Source organism: Triturus cristatus, chromosome 1_1 (genome assembly GCF_964204655.1).
Source record: "Triturus cristatus chromosome 1_1, aTriCri1.1, whole genome shotgun sequence".
Classification (NCBI taxonomy): Eukaryota; Metazoa; Chordata; class Amphibia; order Caudata; family Salamandridae; genus Triturus; species Triturus cristatus.
The window spans coordinates 434,791,156-434,814,581 of NC_140579.1; the positions used below are offsets into that span (position 1 = coordinate 434,791,156).

The window sequence follows — 23,426 nt, forward strand, 5'->3', positions numbered from 1 at the left end:
TGGACGAGGCATACCCATTCAGATCCATTTTCTGTGCTGAAATATTCACATATTACCCAGTTGCATAAGATTTAACCTTGCCATTTACCCACTGCTCTGGACAGGTGGTACATGGGAACGAGGGAGGAGGTGCAGGAAGGGGATTGGGGGGGGTGGCGGGGGGGATGGCAGATTGAAGGGGATGGATTTTGCTTGCCAAGGTGGAGCATTGCATGATCTACCTATACCTTAGAAGAGGGTTGGGCGGAAATCAGGATCAGTCTGCAGGTGCAGCCCAATCCCAAAGTGATCTTACAGGCACGATTCTCCAGCCTCTAAAATTGTGATTTGTGCTCACACTCCTGGGAATCCAGGTGGTGGAAAACCAGGGCAGTCGTGATCGGGCAGAGGGATAGCCCATCGGGGGGATCTGCTCCATTTGGCTCTTAATTGATCCCTAAGTCTTAAAAGAAAAAATGAATGCTGACATTGTTGGGGTGCGTATTACATTCTCACTAAAAGGCTAGAGTGGCTGAAAGCGTTGTCTTGTACTATTTTTATGTGTGGAAAAATAACTTTTGTCGTATCGAGCTCAGTGGGATGTCTGAGCTTTGACTGCCTTATATTACTTAACATTATTTAATAAACAGATGTTTTACAAATTGGTCTATGCTAGGGTTGTCTCACAATGAATAGATGGCTTTTCTGCATGTTGAAAAGTAATTCCATGAGGTCAATTGTTGAAATGCTTTGTAAGCATGCTATAAAAAACATGTTGTACTAACATTTCTTTTCCTTGGTTTTCGACAGGTTGTTGCCTATCATTACTGCCAAGCAGACAATGCATACACATGCCTGGTGCCAGAGTTTATACACAATGTTGCAGCCCTGCTATGCCGCTCTCCGCAGCTGGTGGCCTACAGGGAACAGTTGCTGCGTGAGCCTCACCTTCAGAGCATGCTCAGTCTACGCTCTTGTGTGCAAGATCCTATGGCTTCATTCAGGAGAGGAGTGCTTGAGCCTCTGGAAAACCTTCACAAAGGTAAAGCGATCATCATACAGTCAGTGTGATGCAGAGTTGGTTATTGAGGAGTAGACAGTATGACATCTGCCTAAGACCCACTAATGCTGGGAATTTCGAAATTCTGTCTACCACTTATAAGATGTAACTTGTGTTGGAGGGCTTCCAACCTTATTAGAATAGTTTTTTCCTCGCTGCTTGCCCCAACAATTAAAATAATGTCATGTGCATGCAGGCCCTGCTCCAAAAACCTTTATTTGGGTGGGCCAAGGATACATTCGGGTGGGCCACTGCGGGCCCAGTTTGTCGCTTATGTCTAGCCAGGCCTGCTTCTGGGCCCTCCTTTATCTCTCCTTAGTCTTACTGGGCCCAGGAAAACACACTCTTTTCCAAATCTCTTTCTAAATGTTATCACTCTCAAAATGTGTTTTTTTCCATCATGTAATGTCCCTTTGATGGGAAGAGGAAGTTTCTAAGTTGAGAGTATCAGGCAAGTGACACTACTCGGGCTCCCTCTGTGGGAGCCTTCAGAGAAAATCCCTCTTCATTACTACCTCCACCTCACCCCTGACTCTGCAGCGCACTCCCTTACAGGATTGACTATCCAATTTTCTACCATCCCTCTCCCGTACACCTTATCTCACAGCTGATCTTGGTCCCCAGCCCCATACCAGCCACCACTGGTATGGGGTATGGTATCATTATTCCTGGTAAAAAACATTAGTAAAATCACCTTCAAACTTGAAACTTCGAATATAGCAGTACATGTAATTAGCATGCACTTTAAAGTATTCTCCACAGTTTTCCTAATAACCCAACTGTTAACTAAATAAACGAAAATAGAAAGGCCATGACAGGGACGGCTTTAGTGCTGGTGCGAAAGTCTTTTTTGGCACCCCACTAATGACCTCTTTAATCATAGATGTCTTTACTACCACCCTCCAACGGTGTCCTTCGTCTCTAAGTAGCCCCTCCCCTCATGACCTCCTCCTCTGATTCCCTCACTACCACCTTCCACTAGTGCCTCTCATCTCTCCGTAGCTCGACCCCCACCCCATGAACTCCTGCTCGGATTCCCTCACTACCACCCTCCACCAGTGCTCCTCATCTCTCTGTTGCCCCTCTCTCATATGCATTTCATTTTCAGTAGCGCTACTCATATCAGTGTAGGGTGTCACAGTACTTTACATCACGCATGCATTATACAGAGACAATAAATCAGTCTATGGGGAATGCCACATAAGCCAATGAGGATTACAAGGTGTAGAAATCACGTCATCCATACAGGTTTGCAATATATTTTACGAGGGTTTAGTCCGGAGAAGCGCAAACTCAGGATTTAAAGAGACTGGGGAGGTTCTAATTATATCACAACACAAGAAAGCGAAGTTTGTATGCAGCTCTTTAATGACAGTTCATAGGTCACTGTCCTATGTTAGGATAGTAACTTCTGAACTGCAACTAACACAATGATCTCTGTGACAAAGGCAGTAGCCCACGGAGCTATCCACATAAAATACAGCTTATCTGCATTTAAAAACTACCAACAGACAAATGATTGCTCTCCAGCAGGATCATAAATCACCAGTTATCTGAACATTTTATAGTGTTTTACATCGGTGGCAGATTCACTGTCAGGGCCAAGGCTCATGTTTGGGTGGGCCAGGCTCATGTTTGAATGAGCCCACCGGTGGGAAAATAACGTCGCACACACCCTGAGTGTGAAAAGCACGTTGCAGAGCAAAGTTGCACGAGGTGTGTAGTGAAGCCTACAGTATCATCGAATAGGGGGGACATAACCGAGCTCGGATGTGAGCGGAAGTGAAGGGTGGGAAGTGCGTAATGGGAAAACCCTAATTTGTGAGTGCCTCCCAAACCAATAAAATGGACAACTTCGGGGTACCCCAATACCCGATGGTGTCGCAAACTGAGGAAACAGCAGAGCTCACCCTGAGTGTAATCATGGCAGCCATCCAAGACCTAAAAGGCACACTGGAGCCTAAAGTTGATGTGGTACAAATCAAAATGAACCTGATCAGAGCGGATCTGCATAAACTCTCTGGGAAGATAAAAACAGCAGAGACAAATATTACCCAGCTCCAGTCAACTACCAAACGCCTCGAGGCCCAGGTACAGACGCTCACCCAGAAGGTCACAAAAATGGCAGCAAAGCTGGAAGACCAAGTAGTCAGAGCGAGGAGGAACTGCATTAGGGTGGTAGGGGTCCCAGAGGGGGCGGAAGGGGGTGGGTCAGTAGACCTCTTCCTGGAAGAACTCATCACGAAATTTCTAAAGCCCAAGCGACTCTCCAACTTTTTCTCGATCGAAAGAGCACACAGTGCGCCAGTACCACCGCCGAGACCGGGGGCTCCCCCAAGGGCAATCATAGCGAAAGTTTTTAATTACTGAGATTGCGACGTAATACTTCAAGCTGCTAGAACCATGGGAGATATTAAATTTGACAATGCCCAGATTCGCTTTTCCCAGACTTTTCTTTACAGGTGCAACGACAGCGGAGTCGTTTCGAAGCGGTAAAGAGGGAGCTAAGAGATCGCAAACTGAAATACATGATGCTGATTCTAGCAAAGCTACGAGTAGTTGCAGAAGGTAAAACCTGGCACTTCGACATGATGCTGATTCTAGCAAAGCTACGAGTAGTTGCAGAAGGTAAAACCTGGCACTTCGCAACTTTGGAGGAAGCCTAAGAATGGCTAGAAGGCTGGCGGGAAGGGACCCGAGCCAAAGGCAAAGACAGGACATTTGGTCAGGGATGGCAGAGACACTGACACCAGACACCGAGTTGAGAGCGAAACTTCAGCGAAAGGAACGAAGAGTTGGTGCCAAAAACAAGTGTGAGAGAAGACGAGTCAGGAACAGCAATCCGAAGTAAGGTACAAGGGCCCGACTACAGAGACTGTCACGAGCCTAGTGCAAATATGACAATTGCCTGAAATCTGGTTGGGGCATAGTAGTGCTATGGGGCACCGCAAATCAAGTAAAAGTGTATTGTTTGCAGGGGGGGCGTTTAAAGCGTAGAGAAATACCAGGCTCTACACAGGAACACACAATAGTGGCAGGAGACTCATGCCTGCTCCACTGTACAAGAGATCAGTACGAAGACTCTACCAACAATGGCGTATTGTATGACTTCGATAAACCCTTTGAGAGTGTGGTCATGGATTGTAAATGGCCTAAATGGTAAATTAAAATGCTCGGTAGTCCTGCAGTAAATCAAGCGACACATGCTGGACATTGTCCTGTTACAAGAAACGCACCTCAGGGGCAATCAATGTAAAGCACTAAATAGAGTTGGATCACACTAGTGGCACACGCAGGGTACACCACGGGTTCCAGCGGAGTGGGGTGCTCATTATGAAATCGCGCCCATTCATTCAGGGGAGGGCATGGGAGGACAACCTGGGTCGATATGTAGCGATTAGCGGTACATGGGAAGGGAAAAGGTAAGCCTCTGTTTGGCCTACGTTCCCCCGGGGCTACAGGCTACCACACTAGAAAAGCTGGGCCCCTGGCTGCTTGGGCTCCCAGAGAGTCGTCTAATTTTAGGAGGAGATATGAACGACATTATAAACAAAGAACTGGACGTCACTAGGCAGGTAGTATCGGGCAGACGAGTAGGCCAGCTGGGGGGATTTCTCCAGGCAATGGCAATAGGTGATATATGGTGACACCAACACCCCAGTGAGAAACAATGCACACATCTAGCAGTGTGAGTGGGAGCCTTTTAAGACTAGATGATATGATAAGGCAACTCACGGGACTGGGAGAATTTGTAGGTGCAACACACAAGGTGCGCGGGGTATTAGATCATTCCCCAGTGGAAGTGGGTCTCATTAGCCCCAACAGAGACTACGCCCTGCCACCACGGATAGATCCATGGTTATTCATAGATGAAGAATTCAGGGAAGACGCCAGGAAAGGTGCTGACCCTTCTTTGCTGGAAATGTGGGTTTCGTAGACTAAAGTGATATTATGGGAGGCCTTCAAGACAGTGCTCCATAGGAGGAGACAGGTACAGGTAGGGGCCGACTGGAAAGAGAAAGCTCTTAGGTGTCAAACCCTAGAAGATGAAATAACGGTACTGGCATCCCAGGTAGTACAGAGTGGGCATGACTCGCCAGACGGGCAACACCCTCTGCGGCTCCGCCAAAAAGAACTAAGATCTTCTAGAAGAAAGCGCCAGAGCTAAGGCATCAGCTACACAACACCGATTACATGATGTCGGGGATAAGGCAAATAAGCTGCTAGCCTGGTTAGACAAGCGAAGGGCGGAGGGTAGATGGGTGCCTGGCCTGATAGATCAGAAGGGGCAGAATCTTGTCACTGGGAAGGACGTGGCGGAGGGATTTGCAATCTATTATGAGCAGGTGTACACCTCCACTTTCGTGAAAACTGAGCAAGATTGCCGTGATTTCCTGCAGGATATTAAGCTCCCGTGCCTGTCAGAGAAAGACAGGGAAATGTTAGAGGAGGATGTAACCGATGAGGAAATAAAAACAGCCAACCTTTCCCTTCAATCTGGTAAAGCAGCAGGTCCTAACAGACTCCCTGTTGAAATGTATAAATGTTTACTAGAGGGCACGGCAGACCATTTATTAGCTATGTTACAGGAGGCTAAAATGGAGGGGAGACTGCCCGCAAATCAGAGGACGGAAGTAATAGTGGTCATACCAAAAGAGGGTAAACCACCTATGGAGTGTCGTTCATATAGGCCTATCTCCCTGCTCAACTTGGAAGTCAAGATCTTGGCAAAACTTCTATCCATATGACTGGGCAAGGTGATCCCCTCACTAGTGCACCCAGACCAATCAGGGTTCATGCCCCATAGAGGGACTAGACTCAATTTGCGTAGATTATTTGGGGTGCTACAGCTTACAGAGGCGACACTGTAGGACCAAATAGCGCTCCTATCCCTAGATGCCAGGATGGCATTTGATAGCGTGGAATGGAACTACTTTTTTGCAGTGCTAGGGAAATTGGCATTTGGACCAACATACATAGGGTGTGTTAGATTACTCTATCAAAATCCACTGGCTAGGGTATGAGTCAACGCCACATTGTCACGGTTGTTCCCTCTCCAGAAGGGCACAAGACAGGGGTCCCCTCTGTTGTTTTACCTGGCCCTGGAGCCTCTGGTGGCCTTGGATATGTCAAGACCCCCTGAAATGGGGGGGATACAGATTGTGGAGGAATAGTAGGAACGTATTTCATTATATGCTGATGATGTCCTGTTGTTTGTGACAATACCACGCCAGTCGATCGACAGGATACTACAGATGTTCAGAATATATGGGGAATACTCGGGATACCAAATTAACTGGAATAAATCGCTGCTATTTCCCCTGGCGGGTGGGGATGTAGAGTCCTGGTGGTGATGGAGGGGTTCAAGTATTTAGGAATTTACATAACGAGAGGCGCCCAGGAATTCTATCGCCGTAATCTCGGCACTCAGCTAGATAGCTTACGCGCGAATGCCAAGCATTGGCTTACCCTGCCCCTCACTCTGACGGGGCAAGCAGCATTATTTAAAATGATAAGACTCCCACGCCTGTTATACGCGCTACAGAACGCATCATATGAAGTACCCCAACCGTATTTCCAGAGTTTGGAGGCGGAACTGCGGACACTGCTGAGGGGTGGAGGGGCTCCCTGGATAGCATTGCACAAATTGCAAAGAGGGGTCTACGATGGGGGACTGGCAATTCCAGATGTTCGTAGCTGCTACTGGGCGACCAAACTAGTGACAGTAAATGGATGACAGCTTGGAGAACGATCGGAACCGGCCTACAGAGTAGATAGATTGCTCATGGGTAAGGGAGGGCCCAGGTCGATGTTATATACCAAACGATTGCCAAGCAATACACCGCACCATACCCGGACAGTAATAGTGGCTTGGCAGCAGCAACAAAATTCCTAGAGTGGGAGAATAAGCTGAATGGGATGACCCCACTCTGGGTAGGTACCGGGCTACAATCTGTGAATAAATTAAAGGATTTTATGAAATGGGAAGTTCGAGGCATATGAGCTGCATATTATACACTTTTGCATAGATCGCCATCTGGTGTTGGGCCCGGATGTTTGCAGTTTGTTTTTCTTCTTGGACAGTCTTTGGAAGTCACGAGTTCGGTGACTCCTCCTTCGGTCCGTACTGCGCATGGGCTTCGGCTCCATCCTCAGATTGTTTTTTTCTGCCATCGGGCTCGGATGTAATACTTCGTGCTCCGGCTTCGAACCTTTCCAGTTCGACTTTCGACGAAAAATCCTCGTCCATCGAGATTCTTTAGACGAAATCGACTTCTTCATCTCTCTCTTCGGCACTTCCTCGATTCCAGACATCGGCGGCGGCCTTCGGACCTATCTCGACTCCGGTCTCGGCCGATGGAAAGGACTCCTTTTAAGAAGTGCCCGAAATGTGGGTCTAAATTTCCCCACACCGACCTCCATCAGGTGTGCAACCTCTGCCTCTCTCCCGAACACGAGGCCCGAGACTGCCCCGCCTGCAAGTCTTTTCGATCGAAAAAGACTATTCGGGATCGACGAGCTCGACGCACCATGGCGCACTCATCGACCTCGGCTCCACCTGACATCTTCGGAGAAGACACCGGAGCGTCGGGACAGCAGCACACCGAGCAGGAGGAAGATATCGTCAGCGCTTCCGAGGCCGACGACTCCGACGTGGAGGAGATCCCACCGGCGCAGAGGGTCGTGAGTACTCTACCCCCTCCCCGTCCCGCGCCCATACCGAAAGAGACTCCGGTTGCCCCTTCGCCTCCTGGCCTTGGGAAAACCAAGCATACTGCTTCCATCACCCCACCTTCGGGCCCGGTGAAAAAGCATCACAAGTCTCCTGGCGGCTCGGGCTCGAGCCAGCCTCCTGTTGGCGCCGACAAACATTCTTCGGCGCCGAAGAAAACAAGTTCCGTTCCGAAGCCATCGGTGTCGAAACCTGGCCTCTCGGTGCCGACCAAGCACAAACCCCTCGGCACCGACGCTTCCGTGTCGAAGCCTGCCTCGGCGCTGACCAAAAAATCGGACACCCCAAGAAAGCACGGCGCGGATAAACCGACAAAGCCTTCGGTTCTGAAAACGTCAGCACCGATGGACGAATCGGTGCCGGAGGAGCTTTTCGCACCGGATCCTCTTCAAAAGACTTTAACAAAGGATCCAAGGACTGGACACTTAATGTTGTCTGTCAAGAAAAGACTTTTGGACAAACCAACTCCTCCTCCACCACCAAAACGGAAGGACTCTGCCACATCCCCGTTCAGAGTACCCTCCCCACCACCACCTCCTCCTCCTCCTCCTCCTCCTCCTCCTCCTCCTCCTCCTCCTCCTCCACCTCCTCCACCCCCTCCATCTCCGCCCCCACCTTCTCCACCCTTGCCTCATCGGTCTCCAACCCCGTCTCCAGACCCTGATGACCACGTAGATCCATTCTATGATCCCACAGATGCCCCGCAGGACCCCACTCCTCCAGGAACACCTGACCCATGGGAGGACTATCACAATCCCGATGTCCCAGATGTGCCTCAGGATGATCTCTATCCATCCAGACCGTCTCCACCAGAGGACTCCCTGGGGTTCCACCACCTCTTACAACGGGCGGCACATTACCATGGGGTGGAATTACACAGTGATCCAGTTGAGGAAGACTTCCTACTTGACACATTTGACATAGCAGATAAATCCACCGCTATATTACCCATGCTTAAAGGGGTGACCAAGCATGCTACAGAGGTTTTCAAAGACCCCGTTAGAGCTAGGGTCTTAAACCCCAGAATAGAAAAAAATACAAGGCAGCCCCCACGGATCCTGTCTATATTAAGGGACCTGCGCCCCTAGACTCACTAGTGGTCTCCACAGCTAGGAAGCGCTCCAACTCTCAGTCATCTGGTGAGGCCCCACCACCTGATAAGGAGTCCAAGCTTTTAGATGCGTCAGGCAAACGCACTGCCTCCCAAGCCGCCAATATGTGGCGCATCGCCAACACACAGGCGCTGCTGGCAAGGTATGATAGAGCGCACTATGATGAGCTGGAGGCTCTCATGCAGCATCACCCGGACAAATATAAGAATAAGGCTCATGAGCTAATACAAGAGGGGAAGATTATTACCAACACCTCTATCAAATGCGCACTTGACGCAGCAGACACGGCGTCCAGGGCTATAATCACCAGTGTCCTGCTTCACCGTCACGCCTGGCTCAGAATTTCAGGCTTTAAACCAGAGGTCCAAGCATCTATTTTATACCACCCCTTTGACCAACAACACTTGTTTGGCCCAAAAGTAGACGAAGCCCTGGAAAAAATGAAGAAGGATACGGATACGGCGAAGTCTATGGGAGCCCTGCAATCACAAACCCCTAGACGCTCCTTTCGCCGTTCCTCCTTTCGAGGCTCCGGCAGAGGTTACTCTTCCGATAACACCTCCACTTCCTACAAGTCCCCTCCTCAAAATACCTTCTCAAAGGGCTACCAAAGAGGTGGATATCGAGGGAATAATAAAAAAGGCAGGGGCAAAACCAACACCGCCCGTTCTGCCACACCACCCACACAATGACTTTCCCCCGCTCCCCCCAGACCATTCCACTCCGGTCGGGGGCAGACTACAGGACTTCCTTCACACCTGGGAAGCCATAACATCAGACAAATGGGTAACCCAAATTATTCGGTCAGGGTACTGTCTCGAACTAACTTCTACCCCCCCCCAAATATTCCACCCAGACACCGTGCGATGTCACAAGAACACACCACACTTCTGAAACAAGAGGTACTCTCCCTCCTGCAAAAACACGCGATAGAGCAGGTACCCGTCGATCAGCAAAATCTAGGGGTCTAATCTCTGTACTTTCTCATACCGAAGAAAGACGAGACCCTACGGCCCATTCTAGACCTCCGGCCTCTAAATGCATACATCCATTCAGACCATTTTCATATGGTAACTCTTCAGCAGGTTCTCCCACTCCTCCGTCAGGGAGACTTTCTCACTACACTGGATTTGAAAGACGCATACTTTCATATCCCAATACACCCGGCTCACAGAAAGTACCTCCGATTTGTGGTGGACAACCAACATTATCAGTTCAAGGTTCTCCCCTTCGGTGTCACAACCGCACCACGGGTGTTTACCAAATGCCTGGCAGTAGTGGCAGCACACCTCCGAAGACAAAACATTCACGTCTTCCCCTACCTGGACGACTGGCTCATAAAAGCCGCGTCCTACCACCAGTGTGTACAAAATACAAACACTACCATACAACTACTCCACCAGCTAGGCTTTACGGTGAATCACCAAATGTCCCACTTGATACCCTCTCACACAAAGCAATACCTCGGTGCCACTATAGACACCTCAAAAGCTATAGCCTATCCCAACTCAGCCAGGATCGCAAGCATGCAAGCCCTGCGCCAAAAGTTCCTTCTTCAGCACTCTCTCTCAGCAAGAGTGTTCATGAAACTAATAGGGATGATGGCGTCTTGCATTTTCATAGTGCCTCATGCAAGACTTCACATGCGTCCACTCCAAGAGTGCCTAGCACGCCAGTGGAACCAGGCCCAGCTGACGGATCTGGTGTTGGTGGACGGTCGCACCCATCGCTCTCTGCAGTGGTGGAACACCACAAACCTTTCCAAAGGGCAACTATTCCTGGACCCGGTTCCTCGGGTGATTCTAACAACGGACGCATCGCTCTCCGGCTGGGGAGCGCACCTATTCCACCTCACAGTGCAAGGTCTATGGACGCCACAACAGAGGCTACTCCACATCAATCATCTGGAGTTGTTGGAGATCTTTCTAGCCCTGAAATCGTTTCAGAAACAAATTTCAGCCAAGGCAGTCCTAATTCGCACAGACAATATGACTGCAATGTATTATATTCAAAAACAGGGGGGGACACACTCTCCCCAGCTCTCCCGCTTAGCACAGAGCATATGGAGATGGGCAATTCCACAAAAAATCTTTCTCCTGGCACAACACGTCCCAGGCATACAAAACACCATGGCAGATCTGCTCAGCAGACAAACGCAGCAAATGCACGAATGGGAACTGCATCCACAAGTTCTTCACCCATTCTTCCACAAGTGGGGGCATCCTCAGATAGACCTCTTCGCCACCCACGAAAACAAAAAATGCCCAAGCTTCGCCGCCAGATACCCACACCCATTGTCCAAAGGCAATGCGATATGGATGAACTGGTCAGGCAAATTTGCATACGCCTTTCCACCTCTCCCACTAATTCCATTAGTGGTAAGGAAGCTACAACAGCACTCCCTCAGACTCATTTTACTAGCTCCAACATGGGCAAGGCAGCCGTGGTACACCACACTACTACAGCTCTCAGTGGTACCACACCAAAAGCTGCGCCTATCCCCATGCCTCCTAACCCAGAACCATGGAGAAATCAGGCACCCGGACCCAGCTCAGCTCAACCTTGCGATCTGGCTCCTGAAATCTTAGAATTTGGATACCTTAACCTTCCCCCTGATTGCATAAACATTATCAGGGAAGCCAGACGCCCTACCACTCGAGCATGCTATGCCGCAAAGTGGAAGAGATTTGTTGTTTACTGCCGTAACAATACAATCGACCCCTTAGATGCATCCATACAGCACATCATATGCTATTTGCTCCATCTTCACAGGTGTAACCTGGCATATTCATCCATACGTCTACACCTAGCAGCAATTGCTGCTTACCTGCAAAACAGACAGCATTTATCACTGTTCAGAGTGCCTGCTATTAAAGCCTTTATGGAAGGCCTTAAAAGAGTAATCCCACCCAGGGCACCACCTTCCCCTGTATGGAATCTAAACGTAGTTCTTACAAGGCTCATGGGCCCGCCTTTTGAACCAATGCATAAATGTGAGCTACAGTTCCTGACTTGGAAAACAGCTTTCCTCGTAGCTATCACTTCCCTTAGAAGGGTCAGTGAGATACAAGCGTTCACTATACAAGAACCCTTTTTACAGATACATCACAGCAAGGTGATACTTCTCACAAATCCCAAATTTTTGCCCAAGGTCATTTCCCCCTTCCATCTTAATCAATCGGTGGAATTACCGTTTTTTTTCTCGCAACCTCAATCTGTTGCGGAAAGGGCTCTACATACACTTGATGTTAAAAGGGCTTTACTGTACTACATACAAAAAACGCAACCTTTCAGAAAGACTAAACAGTTGTTTGTCTCCTTCTCTCCACCTCATAAGGGCAACCCCATCTCTAAATCAGGGATAGCTAGGTGGATTGTAAAGTGCATACAAATTTGCTATCAAAAAGCAAAAAGAACATTATCTGTTCCACCTAAAGCCCACTATACAAGAAAGATAGGGGCTTCTATGGCGTTTCTAGGTAACATACCCTTAGATGACATCTGCAAAGCAGCCACATGGTCAACACCGCACACCTTCACAAAACATTACTGTGTAGACGTGCACTCTAAACAACAAGCTAGTGTGGGCCAGGCTGTACTAAAGACACTATTTCAAACCACTGCAACGGATACCGGTGGTCGCCGCTAAGGTTGGGTACTGCTATATAATCTATGCAAAAGTGTATAATCTGCAGCTCATATGCCTCGAACGGAATATGCTACTTACCTGTATGCATCTGTTCTTGGCATGTAGAGCTGCAGATCTATACACGCCCACCCGCCTCCCCGGCTACCTGTATCCGTTCCAGTCTATCTTATTTAGATACAACACACATGGGTTTCTTACTATTATCACTACGCTCCATCTTTTCCCTGCTGGCGAAAAACAATCTGAGGATGGAGCCGAAGCCCATGCGCAGTACGGACCAAAGGAGGAGTCACCGAACTCGTGACTTCCAAAGACTGTCCAAGAAGAAAAACAAACTGCAAACATCCGGGCCCAACACCAGATGGCGATCTATGCAAAAGTGTATAGATCTGCAGCTCTACATGCCAAGAACAGATGCATACTGGTAAGTAGCATATTCCTTGCTGGGCATTGAAACAATTGGGGATGTATGGAGAGGTCAAGCCTACATCACATTTGCAACCCTGCAGTCAGAATATGAAATGGGGAAAGGGGAATGGCTGAGAAACCTACAGCTAGGACATGCTATATGCACCCATATTAAAGAAGGGAAGACACTAATGGAAACTGTACCCTTGGAGGACAGAATTCTGACTTCGCCCCTGTTAAAAAAGGCAATTTTCTGATATATAAAAAAATAATTAACAATGCCCCGGAGGTGCTGCACTCACTGAGGGCAACCTGGGAGGGAGACATTGGTCCACTTGAAGACAAAGAATGGATGGAAGCACTACAAGGCCCTAGGGGTGGTGGCGATCAGAGCGCGATTTAGATTAATTCCACTGAAAGTCCTTCAACGAGTTTATTACCCCAGGACCGTATTATATCATATGAAAAGAATTGAAGACGCAAAATGTCAGAGGGTGTGGAATGGAGGGGACCTTCTACCATCCCATCTGGGTCTGCCCAAAGTTGAAAGTGTTTTGGAGCAAAGTGTGGGAGGTCCTCACGGCAGTCACAGGAGTAGAGGTACACTTGACACCGAAATGGGTGCTACTTAATTGCCGGAGAGGAAGACTGACCTAAATACACACGACAATGGGTGACACTAGCATTAGGTGTAGCCAAACGAAACGTAGCAAGGAAATGGGGCTCTACAGAAATGCCAACAATAAGAGAATGGAAAATGGACCTGGATTGGTGCAGACAAGCGGAACAAACAATATACAAGACCAGGGGGTGCCCGAAAAATTGGGAAAATATTGAATGCCTGGCAGATCTACAGAGGCCTTTAAGGGTGGTGGGAGTGAGATAGTGTAGGCAGAGATTGTGCGGCCATTGTAAATTTAACTGTGTTCCAATGCTGGTACTAAGACAAACTGTTATGCGATATAATTGTCTCCTGAATGTAACAGTTGCTGAGCTGACGTTAATAAAAAGAATTATAAAAAAAAAAAATCTGTTATTGGGCACTTATGTTTTCTTCTGCTTGCAGAGAGGAAGATTCCAGATGAAGATTACATTATTCTGATTGATGGATTGAATGAAGCAGAGTTTCACAAACCTGATTACGGTGACACAATTGTGTCTTTTCTAAGTAAAATCATTGGAAAGTTCCCCCCTTGGTTGAAGCTGATAGTCACAGTCAGGACCACTCTACAGGTACCATGTGGAGAATCACATTTTGCATGCTTTCCGTAACGTTACTATTTCTATAGTTTGGGTGTATCTCTAGCTTCTTATGATACGTTCCTTAATTAATAATACAAAATAAAAAAATTTCGCCCTTAGTTGGCAGGGTATTCCCAGACGTGGGTCCCTTGCTCACTTTGCCACTGGATTCAAGCTAGCCTGGCTGATGAGGGGTGTTACACCGAAACCGGTTTCAGGATGCTTGTTTCCGGTTCAGGGAAGACCTGGTTTGGCAGATCGGTCTGGAATGTTCTTATGAGGCACAGGGTCAAGGCTGATTTGCATATAGCTGGGTCTGAACTGAGGTGGCTAAGTGAACTAAAGAAAGATGATGGATTCAACGCAGATATGTGACTGGGGGTGAGTGTGTAGAAGTGGACTTCAGCTAGGCCTACCAGTGCAAGGGGTTCACCCTTCTCTGCACAGAGTCCTCAGACCAATAGGAAGAAGTTGGCACAGAAACTGGAATAGAAAATACAAAGTTTAATAAACCTCATGAGGTGGAACTACATTCACACAGCACCCTTCGGTAATGCATGAAAGTAGCACACCGAGCAGAAGGAGCATGGTCCTTTTATACCCACACAGGCGCTCAAAAGAGGGCGGTACAGCGGTACAAGTACAGGAGAAGGTTTTATGTACATATAAGGTCATATAGAAATGCACAGTCGACAAGTAGGAGGAGTTAACAGTGTGCCAATGCTAGTAAACACATCCTGACAGTTACATACTACTAACAGCTGCAAGGACAGCTGAAAACTCAACTGGGCATGTGCGAAGGTGGAAGATGCTAAATATAGTTCGTTTCTAGGCAGATTACAAGAGCAGTCAACACTGAGGGAGGACAGAGCACATGGTGAGCACGTGGCAGCACATGGCAAACAAAATGGCTGCCAGAAATACAAAATGGATTTCACAAAATGGACAAGATAGCCTCTAAATACAAGATGGATTCCGCTAATGCTAATCCAATTGCTGCCAATTTACAACAGACGACCCTTTTAGCATTAGCTGAAGACATTCGTTCCTCTGGGGTAATCTAAATATGCATCCCGTACATCTATTAGCATTATTTCGGCCACCTCTTTATTTAACATTTGTTGGGCCTTTGTTTCTGCAACATTCCTTTTGACAGGTTTACAGACAGAGATGCAAATGGAGCAAAGCATTGGACCACATTGGATACATACACAGCATGTAAAAAGTATTGTAATCATTACACACAGGATAGTCAGTAGCTCCCAGCCCCAAGCAGAAACAAGAGTCCAAAACCATCCAGCAAAAGTTCAAGTACCAGTCTCTGGATGAATTTCTGCAGCAATTTTATGCAGTTTTGATATTGCGTCATATACTGAAGGTGAGTGATCCGGTATGAATACGCAACAGCTGCTACCGATGATGCGACATGCACCACCTCGCTCAGCCAGAACCACATCTAGAACCATTCGGTTCTGGAGAGCTACAATCCTTGCAATTTGCAGCTCCTCCGTAATGTTCCCAAGTGCCATAGCTGTCTGATTGGTAACAGCTTCCACAACTCTAGTCAATCGTCTTATTTTCCTACTGTTTAATGCAGCACCCACAAAGAAGAACAAACCTAAATTAAAATCTACATATTGTATGAGAGCCACACCTTCAGGCAAAACGAAAGAATCAAGTTGTCTTTTTAATGCTTGACTGTAAATACTAGGACTCTCAGTATAGCCTTGAGGAACTCTACAAAATCTATACGATCGATTATTCAAAGTAAAACCGAACAAATATCGGCTATCAGGATGAATAGGGATCGAAAAGAAAGCATTCTTCAAGTCTATCACAGAGAATGTAGTTGCTGTCGGAGGAACCAAAGTAAGAAGTGTTGTTATGTCAGAAACCACGGGGTATTGTGGTACTACAATCTTGTTAACTTCTCGCAAATCAATAATGAATCGGTAAATCCTAGTGTCAGTATCTTTTTTCAGAATAGGAAGAATCGGACTGTTACAAACATTGTAAGAAACTTCCTCAACAACCCCCACTTCAATGAGATCATGGACAATACGTATGAGTGCTTCTTCGCCTTCCTGTGAAATTTTGTATTGAGGCAAACGTGGCAGTACAGCGCCCTCCTTGACACTAATATGTACTGGTGAAATAACCATTTGCCCTACATCAGTGTCTGAAGCAGCCCACAAAGTACTAGGGAGTGAAGCTAATGCAATATCCTCTTTAACAAGACAAGCTCTCTCCGTCACAGGATGGCTGTCATTCAAGATAACACGTACACCTTCTGGAAAACATCGTATCGTAGCCCTGAAATACTTGAGCATATCAAGACCCACAATATTGTCTGGTGTATTCGGGGAAAGCAAAAATGGACATAGAGCAGTAAATGTATCCACATGGAATGCAAGTGGTTGTGACAGTGGGCTAAGGGAAGGGGTTCCATCGAAACCTATCGATGTAATGGTTAAGCCAGACAGGGGAGCCCTTGGAACCAATTGTTTAGACAAGGTGCTACGAGTAGCTCCTGTATCAACCAGAAACTGATCAGCAGAATCCAAAACATGTGCTCTAACATAGGGACCCCTCTGATCTACTGGAACGTCAACTGATTCCTTACTCCATCCTAGGCAATCCTATGCATAAACAGAATCTTGAGAATCAGACGGCACATAGTCGGACATTTGATATTGGTTCCTTCTATCAAAAGTGTTAAATCCATCCTGCCCACGTATATTAGCATCAAACCTAGCACGATCACCTGTGCTTCCTCTAGGCCCTGAATATCCTGAATGATTTCTCATTTGTCCCCGACCACGTGGACACTGCTGAGCACGCAGTGCTGGACAATCGGAAGCCCAATGCCCAAATTTCTTACAGTACGCGCACTGGTCAACAGACAAATTCGAACGAGTATAAGAAGGGAAAGACGAACCATAAGATCCACGTCCACCTCTATCACTACCTCTAAAAGGCGGACCATAAGCCTGAGACAAAATAACCTTCGTTTTTAATTCTTTAGTCTTCTTATCCTCATTACCCTTTGCTTCTAATTCCTGGCGTTCATAATACTGAGCCATAGTCAAGAGAGAAACCGGAGAAGAGATAGTCCATGAACTCTCACTGGCTTTTAGGCGACTAGCTATTCCTGGCAACAGGTTTGCGACATATTTATCGACAAACAGATGTCTGCCCGTGTCATCTGTCAATGACTGGCCACTAAAATCGTGGAATTCTTCTTCAAAGCGTGTAAAGAAATCAGAGACCGATTCATCTGCCTTTTGCTTACAAGACGTTAAAACAGTCCAATCTATCTTTTTAGGGGGAATAATCGTTTTTAACTTAACTAATATAACTGCGGGAAGATCTAAAATTAACTGAAATGGCTTCTGTGCGGGTTCCCTTTCTACATCCATTTGTTCTAAGTCTTTCCATAACGCCCCAAAAGCTGCATGATCATCAATTTTACGAACAGTTCTCCACATATCAGACGGTAATATCAATCCGAAAAATAAATCAATATCAGGCAAAGTCATAGTACAAGAGCTAATAGCACCCTCAACTTCCTCATAAAAAGCGGCTGGATTTTTCCGCGGATCAGGCAATGCAGTTTTAAGTGCCATGACATCCGTCCTATTCCAAGGAGTGTAAACCCAATTATAAATAAAATAACCCTTTGCATCGATAGAAGGCTTATCATCACTTGTACCCTGTCCTTTAGGAGGAACATACAAAGGCGCGGCCTCCCGCATAGGTTTCGCATGAACTATCATAGTCTTATCTGTTCCGAAGATAGAAGCTTGTGCCATGCCGGTCTGAGATGTCTGTGCAGCTACGTCTGCAGCCTTTTTCTCCTCTCGCAAACGGACTGCATCAACACGCAGTTTAACCAAACGCCTGATTGTATCAGTCTCCTGGGAGAAAACAAAAAGACACGCATTTGCTTACAATTATCTGCTACATCGTCGGGCTCTAACTCCTCAGAATATTTCCTAAACAGCTCAAGTACCTCTGCGGCAAACACCTCAACAAAATACAGCTGCTCCCTTTCCTGCCACCCTTTCATACTATCTAGAAGTTCAGAGGCGGGGGCAGTGCTACGAACTGCTTTAAGAGCAGCAGATCTAAGCTGGGACGCACGCTCAGCGGTCAACATAGAACGAGTTTCTCGTGCCTTGTGTTCCTCCGAACCGGAGTCTTCATCTGACTCATGAGGGGCAGAAGGAACAGTATACGGAGGTGGAGGACGATCTAATAATAAGAAATCATCTTGTGGTTTATTAGGAATAGGATAAAGGGGCCGCCGAACAGCGTATTGGCCAGTTACCTGTAAATTGCGCTCCCTATCTTCTCTCTCTTTTAACTCTTTTATGTCTTTGTTTTTCAACTCTAATGCTTTCGCATAAATGTTCTTTCACTGTTCTTTTTCAATCAAGGCTTGCTCACGCTTCATTCGTTCACGCACTTCTTTCTCCCACATGCGTACACAGTCAAACATATCTTGCCTAGTCTTTCGCTTAAACATGCATTGTTCCACATACTCAATCTTTCGTAAATCAAATGACCCATGCATAGGCCAACGCAACTCAGAATCCTTACCAGTGTATTTATTCCATAATGTGCTGTACATTATAGAAGAAAGACCATACTTAATATACATATCCCTATTAGGGGGCCCCTCCCGGGGGGCCGGTTGGGCTTCGAGTCTTAAACTGGTACCACTACAAAAGCAACACATCCTACGAAGTGTGCTAAAAACAGGCATGCCAAAAATAGTGCAGAATATGCAGTATTATAATTAAAGTAGCACTTAAGGTACTTTTAGTACGATGTGCCGTTCAAATCAATTTAGATAGAGAAAATTCTCCTCATTACCTGCATATATAAATTGCAATTTATATATGAATCACATAGAAATCCAAGTTGGCCAACACAAATTCCAAAATACAAAAGCCGCAGTAAGTGTTACTAAACTACCTTACCAATCCCAGGCATAAAAACCAACAGCAAGCGCCGCAGAACGACTCTTACCAATCACTTGGTGTCCATGTTCCAACTGCCAAGTTCTAAAATCGACCAAATGGTCACTGCATGGCGAATCAACAGAAGAGATCTCAGTCGAGGACCGGCACCACCTGGATGGTCAGATCAGAAAGAAAGGAAAAACGCAGTGGTTGCCAAGACTCTGGTCTCATCGGGCAGCGATCGCGTCCAGAGCGAGATTCCAATCCTTCGTCGCGACCAATCCTTCGGGCATCCGAGTCGCCGATGAGCCCCACGTTGGGCGCCAATTTGTAGAAGTGGTCCTCAGCTAGGCTTACCAGTGCAAAGGGTTCGTCCTTCTCTGCACAGAGTCCTCAGACCAATAGGAAGAAGTTGGCACAGAAACTGGAATAGAAAATACAAAGTTTAATAAACCTCATGAGGTGGAACTACATTCACACAGCACCCTTCGGTAATGCATGAAAGTAGCACACCGAACAGAAGGACCATGGTCCTTTTATACCCATACAGGGGCTCAAAAGAGGGCGGTACAAGTACAGGAGAAGGTTTTATGTACATATATGGTCATATAGAAATGCACAGTCGACAAGTAGGAGGAGTTAAGTTTGCCAATGCTAGTAAACACATCCTGACAGTTACATACTACTAACAGCTGCAAGGACAGCTGAAAACTCAACTGGGCATGTGCAAAGGTGGAAGATGCTAAATATAGTTCGTTTCTAGTCAGATTACAAGAGCAGTCAACACTGAGGGAGGACAGAGCACATGGTGAGCACGTGGCAGCACATGGCAAACAAAATGGCTTCCACAAAATGGACAAGATAGCCTCTAAATACAAGATGGATTCCGCTAATGCTAATCCAATCGCTGCCAATTTACAACAAGTGTCTGAAAAGTATCAGCGCCATGTCCGTCATCTCCTTGTGTTTGCTTTGGTCTACCAATACTTTTCAGATGTGAAGAAGCCTTCCAAAGGGGTTTTCCTTGATGCCGTAATGCAAATAACTTTATTGTTCTTGTCGTTGAGACACACAGGATAACTAATTTAGATTCATTGCTAAAGGTGATGGTTGTTCTTGCCATTGAGACACATAGGATAAATAATTTAAATGCATTGCTAACGTTTTTTTCTTCATATTTCAGGAAATCACCAAACTGCTGCCCTTCCACAGGATCTTTCTCGATCGTTTGGAAGAAAATGAAGCCATAGACCAGGATCTACAGGCCTATATCCTGCATCGAATCCACAGCAGCTCTGAGATCCAAAATAACATCTCCCTCAATGGCAAAATGGGGAACACAACATTTGGCAAACTGAGTTCTCATCTGAAGACCCTAAGCCAAGGATCATACCTGTACCTGAAATTAACTTTTGACCTCATTGAGAAGGGTTACCTGGTGCTGAAGAGTTCCAGTTATAAAGTTGTCCCAGTGTCCTTATCTGAGGTTTATCTACTGCAGTGCAATATGAAGTTTCCTACTCAGTCTTCCTTTGACCGTGTCATGCCACTTCTGAACGTGGCTGTAGCCTCTTTGCATCCTCTGGCTGATGAGCATATTTATCAGGCCATTAACGCAGGCAGCGTGGAGGGTGTTTTAGAGTGGGAGGACTTCCAGCAGCGGATGGAGAACCTTTCCATGTTTTTGATAAAACGCCGGGACATGACTCGTATGTTTGTACATCCCTCCTTCCGGGAGTGGCTGATTTGGAGGGAGGATGGTGAAAAGACAAAGTTCCTTTGTGACCCCAGGTAAGCTTTTCCCTACCTGTTGTTCAAAACTTCCATATGATATACATGCTTACTTATGCACTAAAAATCTAAACACTTTATTCATTAACAAGTTTATAAATATAGAACATAGGTGTTAGGAAAGAAAATGTTTATTTTCTTCAGTTTTTCTCTATATTTTTAAATGTATTTGTAAAATCTGAAATATTTGCCCTGGTAGGAAGGACCTAAATGATTTTCTAAAGTCACTGAAGATAGTTTGGAACTCTTTTGTATGAATGCCTCAGCACATGCCTCTAAACGTTGCTATAGTTAGTAATCACACATTGGATTCCATGGTTTCCTCTTAGTGGAATTTGACTAATAATGACTGATGCATGGGGCATTATCCATGTATTTAGGCTGACTGACCAGGACCTTCTCATAAAGACCAACAATTATTAGCAGGATATCTAGCATTGCCAAATATGTATAAAAAACCTAAGGTACGAAGCAATAAGGCCTAAGTGCTGCTGCAACCTAACCTACCTATGCCAGTTGGGACAGTCTGGTCTTGGGAGAGATACTGCTCACAGAATGTTATCACTTCACTGGTTGCAGGCATGTAGATATCCTGATTAGGTTAATGTATAAGCTCTATTCATTGTCAGTGCAATAGTTATCTCCAGGGCCCTATAACATTACCCTATGGTGAATATTTAGTTTCTACCAGCCATTAGAGCCTCTTTAGTAATTATTTTCGCTGCCTCAGATTATTCTCCAAACATGGCAAACAGCTGTTAAATACTTGTAAAGTTTTTGATATTACATGGGTGTATTTCTGTATGAATGTTTTCTTCAGTGGCACAAAACCAGCAAAAGAGCACTTTACCTGATAAAGGATTTACAGTGGGTAATGCAAGAGAGGGATATCATGGGCACAGTACCAAGAGCAGGGATGAGGGGAACTGAGAATATTCATAGAAGATGGAAGCAACAACAAGCTGGGGTCAGGCTCCTCTTTGCTCAATCAGAGTGAGATTTCAAGGGAAAGGGAAATGTTACCTTTATATCCAAGGTTAAATGGAAGGGAGTGTAGATTATTTTTTTGAACTCGGAAAACTCATTTTGCTGATAGAAACATCTAGCCGCAGATTCCTTAACTTAGAATATCCCCAGGCGTCAGACTGGATCCGGAATTTTTTTGCAGCAGCACCTCTGCGCGCAGGGGGACGGCACCGCATGGCTCCACCCTGACGTCGTCCGTGGACATGACGTCAGCGAAGCCATATAAGTCCCTCCTGGTGCACTGATGTCAGTTTCCTTCTTTTCCGCCTCCCGACGCGGATCCAGGAATAAGCGGTTTCTCTGGCCTGGCCTGTTGCCCAGGCCTTCTGGATGCCTTCAGGTGTCCGGGAACAGTGTGATGCCTTCGGGCTGTAAGGTGTGTGAGACGTGCGCGCGGCAGATGTCGGCGACCGATCCGCACGCGATCTGCATGTGGTGCCTAGGAGCGCACCACGACTCCGAGAAGTGTGACGCCTGCCAGCAGATGAGGCCGAAGTCCCTGCGGGAGTGCCGGATGAAGCTATTGGCCGCCCGGATGTCCCGCTCGGCGCCTCCGCGTTGCTCTCCATCTTGGGCTGGGGCTTCTGTTCGTATCCGAGTTGTTCTCGTGGACGTCATTCGCCTCACGCAGGTAAGCGGAAGCACAAGTCACGGAGGTCGTCGGCCTCACTTCACTGTGACAGCGGGGCTCACGGCTCCCGGTCTTTGCCGGACGCCGGCCCCCAGGAGTCGACTTTATTAATTATTTTTATTTTAGAAAATTTGTTAGGCGCACAAATACCCAAGGCAGTCTCGGCGCTAAGTGTCCACTATACATGTCCATGAGTAGTTATTGTTTGAACAGCCAAGTCTTTATCTGTTTGCGGAAAGAAAGAAGGGAGGTACAGGTTTTGATGTAACGTGGAAGACTGTTCCATAGCTTGATAGTGGTCACTATAAAGGACCTATCGCCCCATGAGACCTTCTTAGTCCTAGGGATCTGCATAAGACCAGCAGTAGAAGATCGGAGGGATCTGACAGGATTGTAGGGGCAGAATGCATCCTTTAAAAAGGCAGGGCCTTGAAGGTGAATTGCCTTATACGCAATGCAAAGAGCTTTGAATTTGGTTCTTTTCTTCACTGGCAACCAATGAAGCTGTTCAATGGTGCCAGAGATGGGAGTATACTTGGGGGTGGCCGTGATCAATCTGGCCGCAGCATTCTGCACCAACTGTAGCTTTTTTTAAACTCCTTCCTGAGCATTGACTAAAAGCGCGTTACAGTAGTCTATGCGAGATATAACTAATGCACTGACCAGGGTTCTGGCCATGCTCCTGGGAAGATAGGGTAGGAGTTTTTTAATCATTCTCATAGTGTAAAATGAGGATGATACTACTGCATTAACATGGTGCATAAAAGTAAGTTTAGTGTCCAGTAAAACTCCCAGTCGCTTCGACCCCCTTATACCCATCTTATCCGG

The 23,426-nt window shown here is 46.7% G+C and overlaps 1 protein-coding gene across 4 annotated transcripts in view; it reads left to right on the top strand.

Annotated features, from left to right (window-relative positions):
• Window positions 1-23,426, top strand: part of TANC2 (tetratricopeptide repeat, ankyrin repeat and coiled-coil containing 2) — a 2,520,149-nt gene that overhangs the window by 2,024,546 nt on the left and 472,177 nt on the right. For all 4 annotated transcript variants that reach the window (XM_085640812.1, XM_085640825.1, XM_085640816.1 and 1 more), the window contains 3 exons: window positions 790-1,021; window positions 14,008-14,174; window positions 20,334-20,941. In XM_085640812.1, the coding sequence (XP_085496938.1) occupies window positions 790-1,021; window positions 14,008-14,174; window positions 20,334-20,941 (1,007 nt within the window). The remainder of the gene's footprint in view (window positions 1-789; window positions 1,022-14,007; window positions 14,175-20,333; window positions 20,942-23,426) is intronic.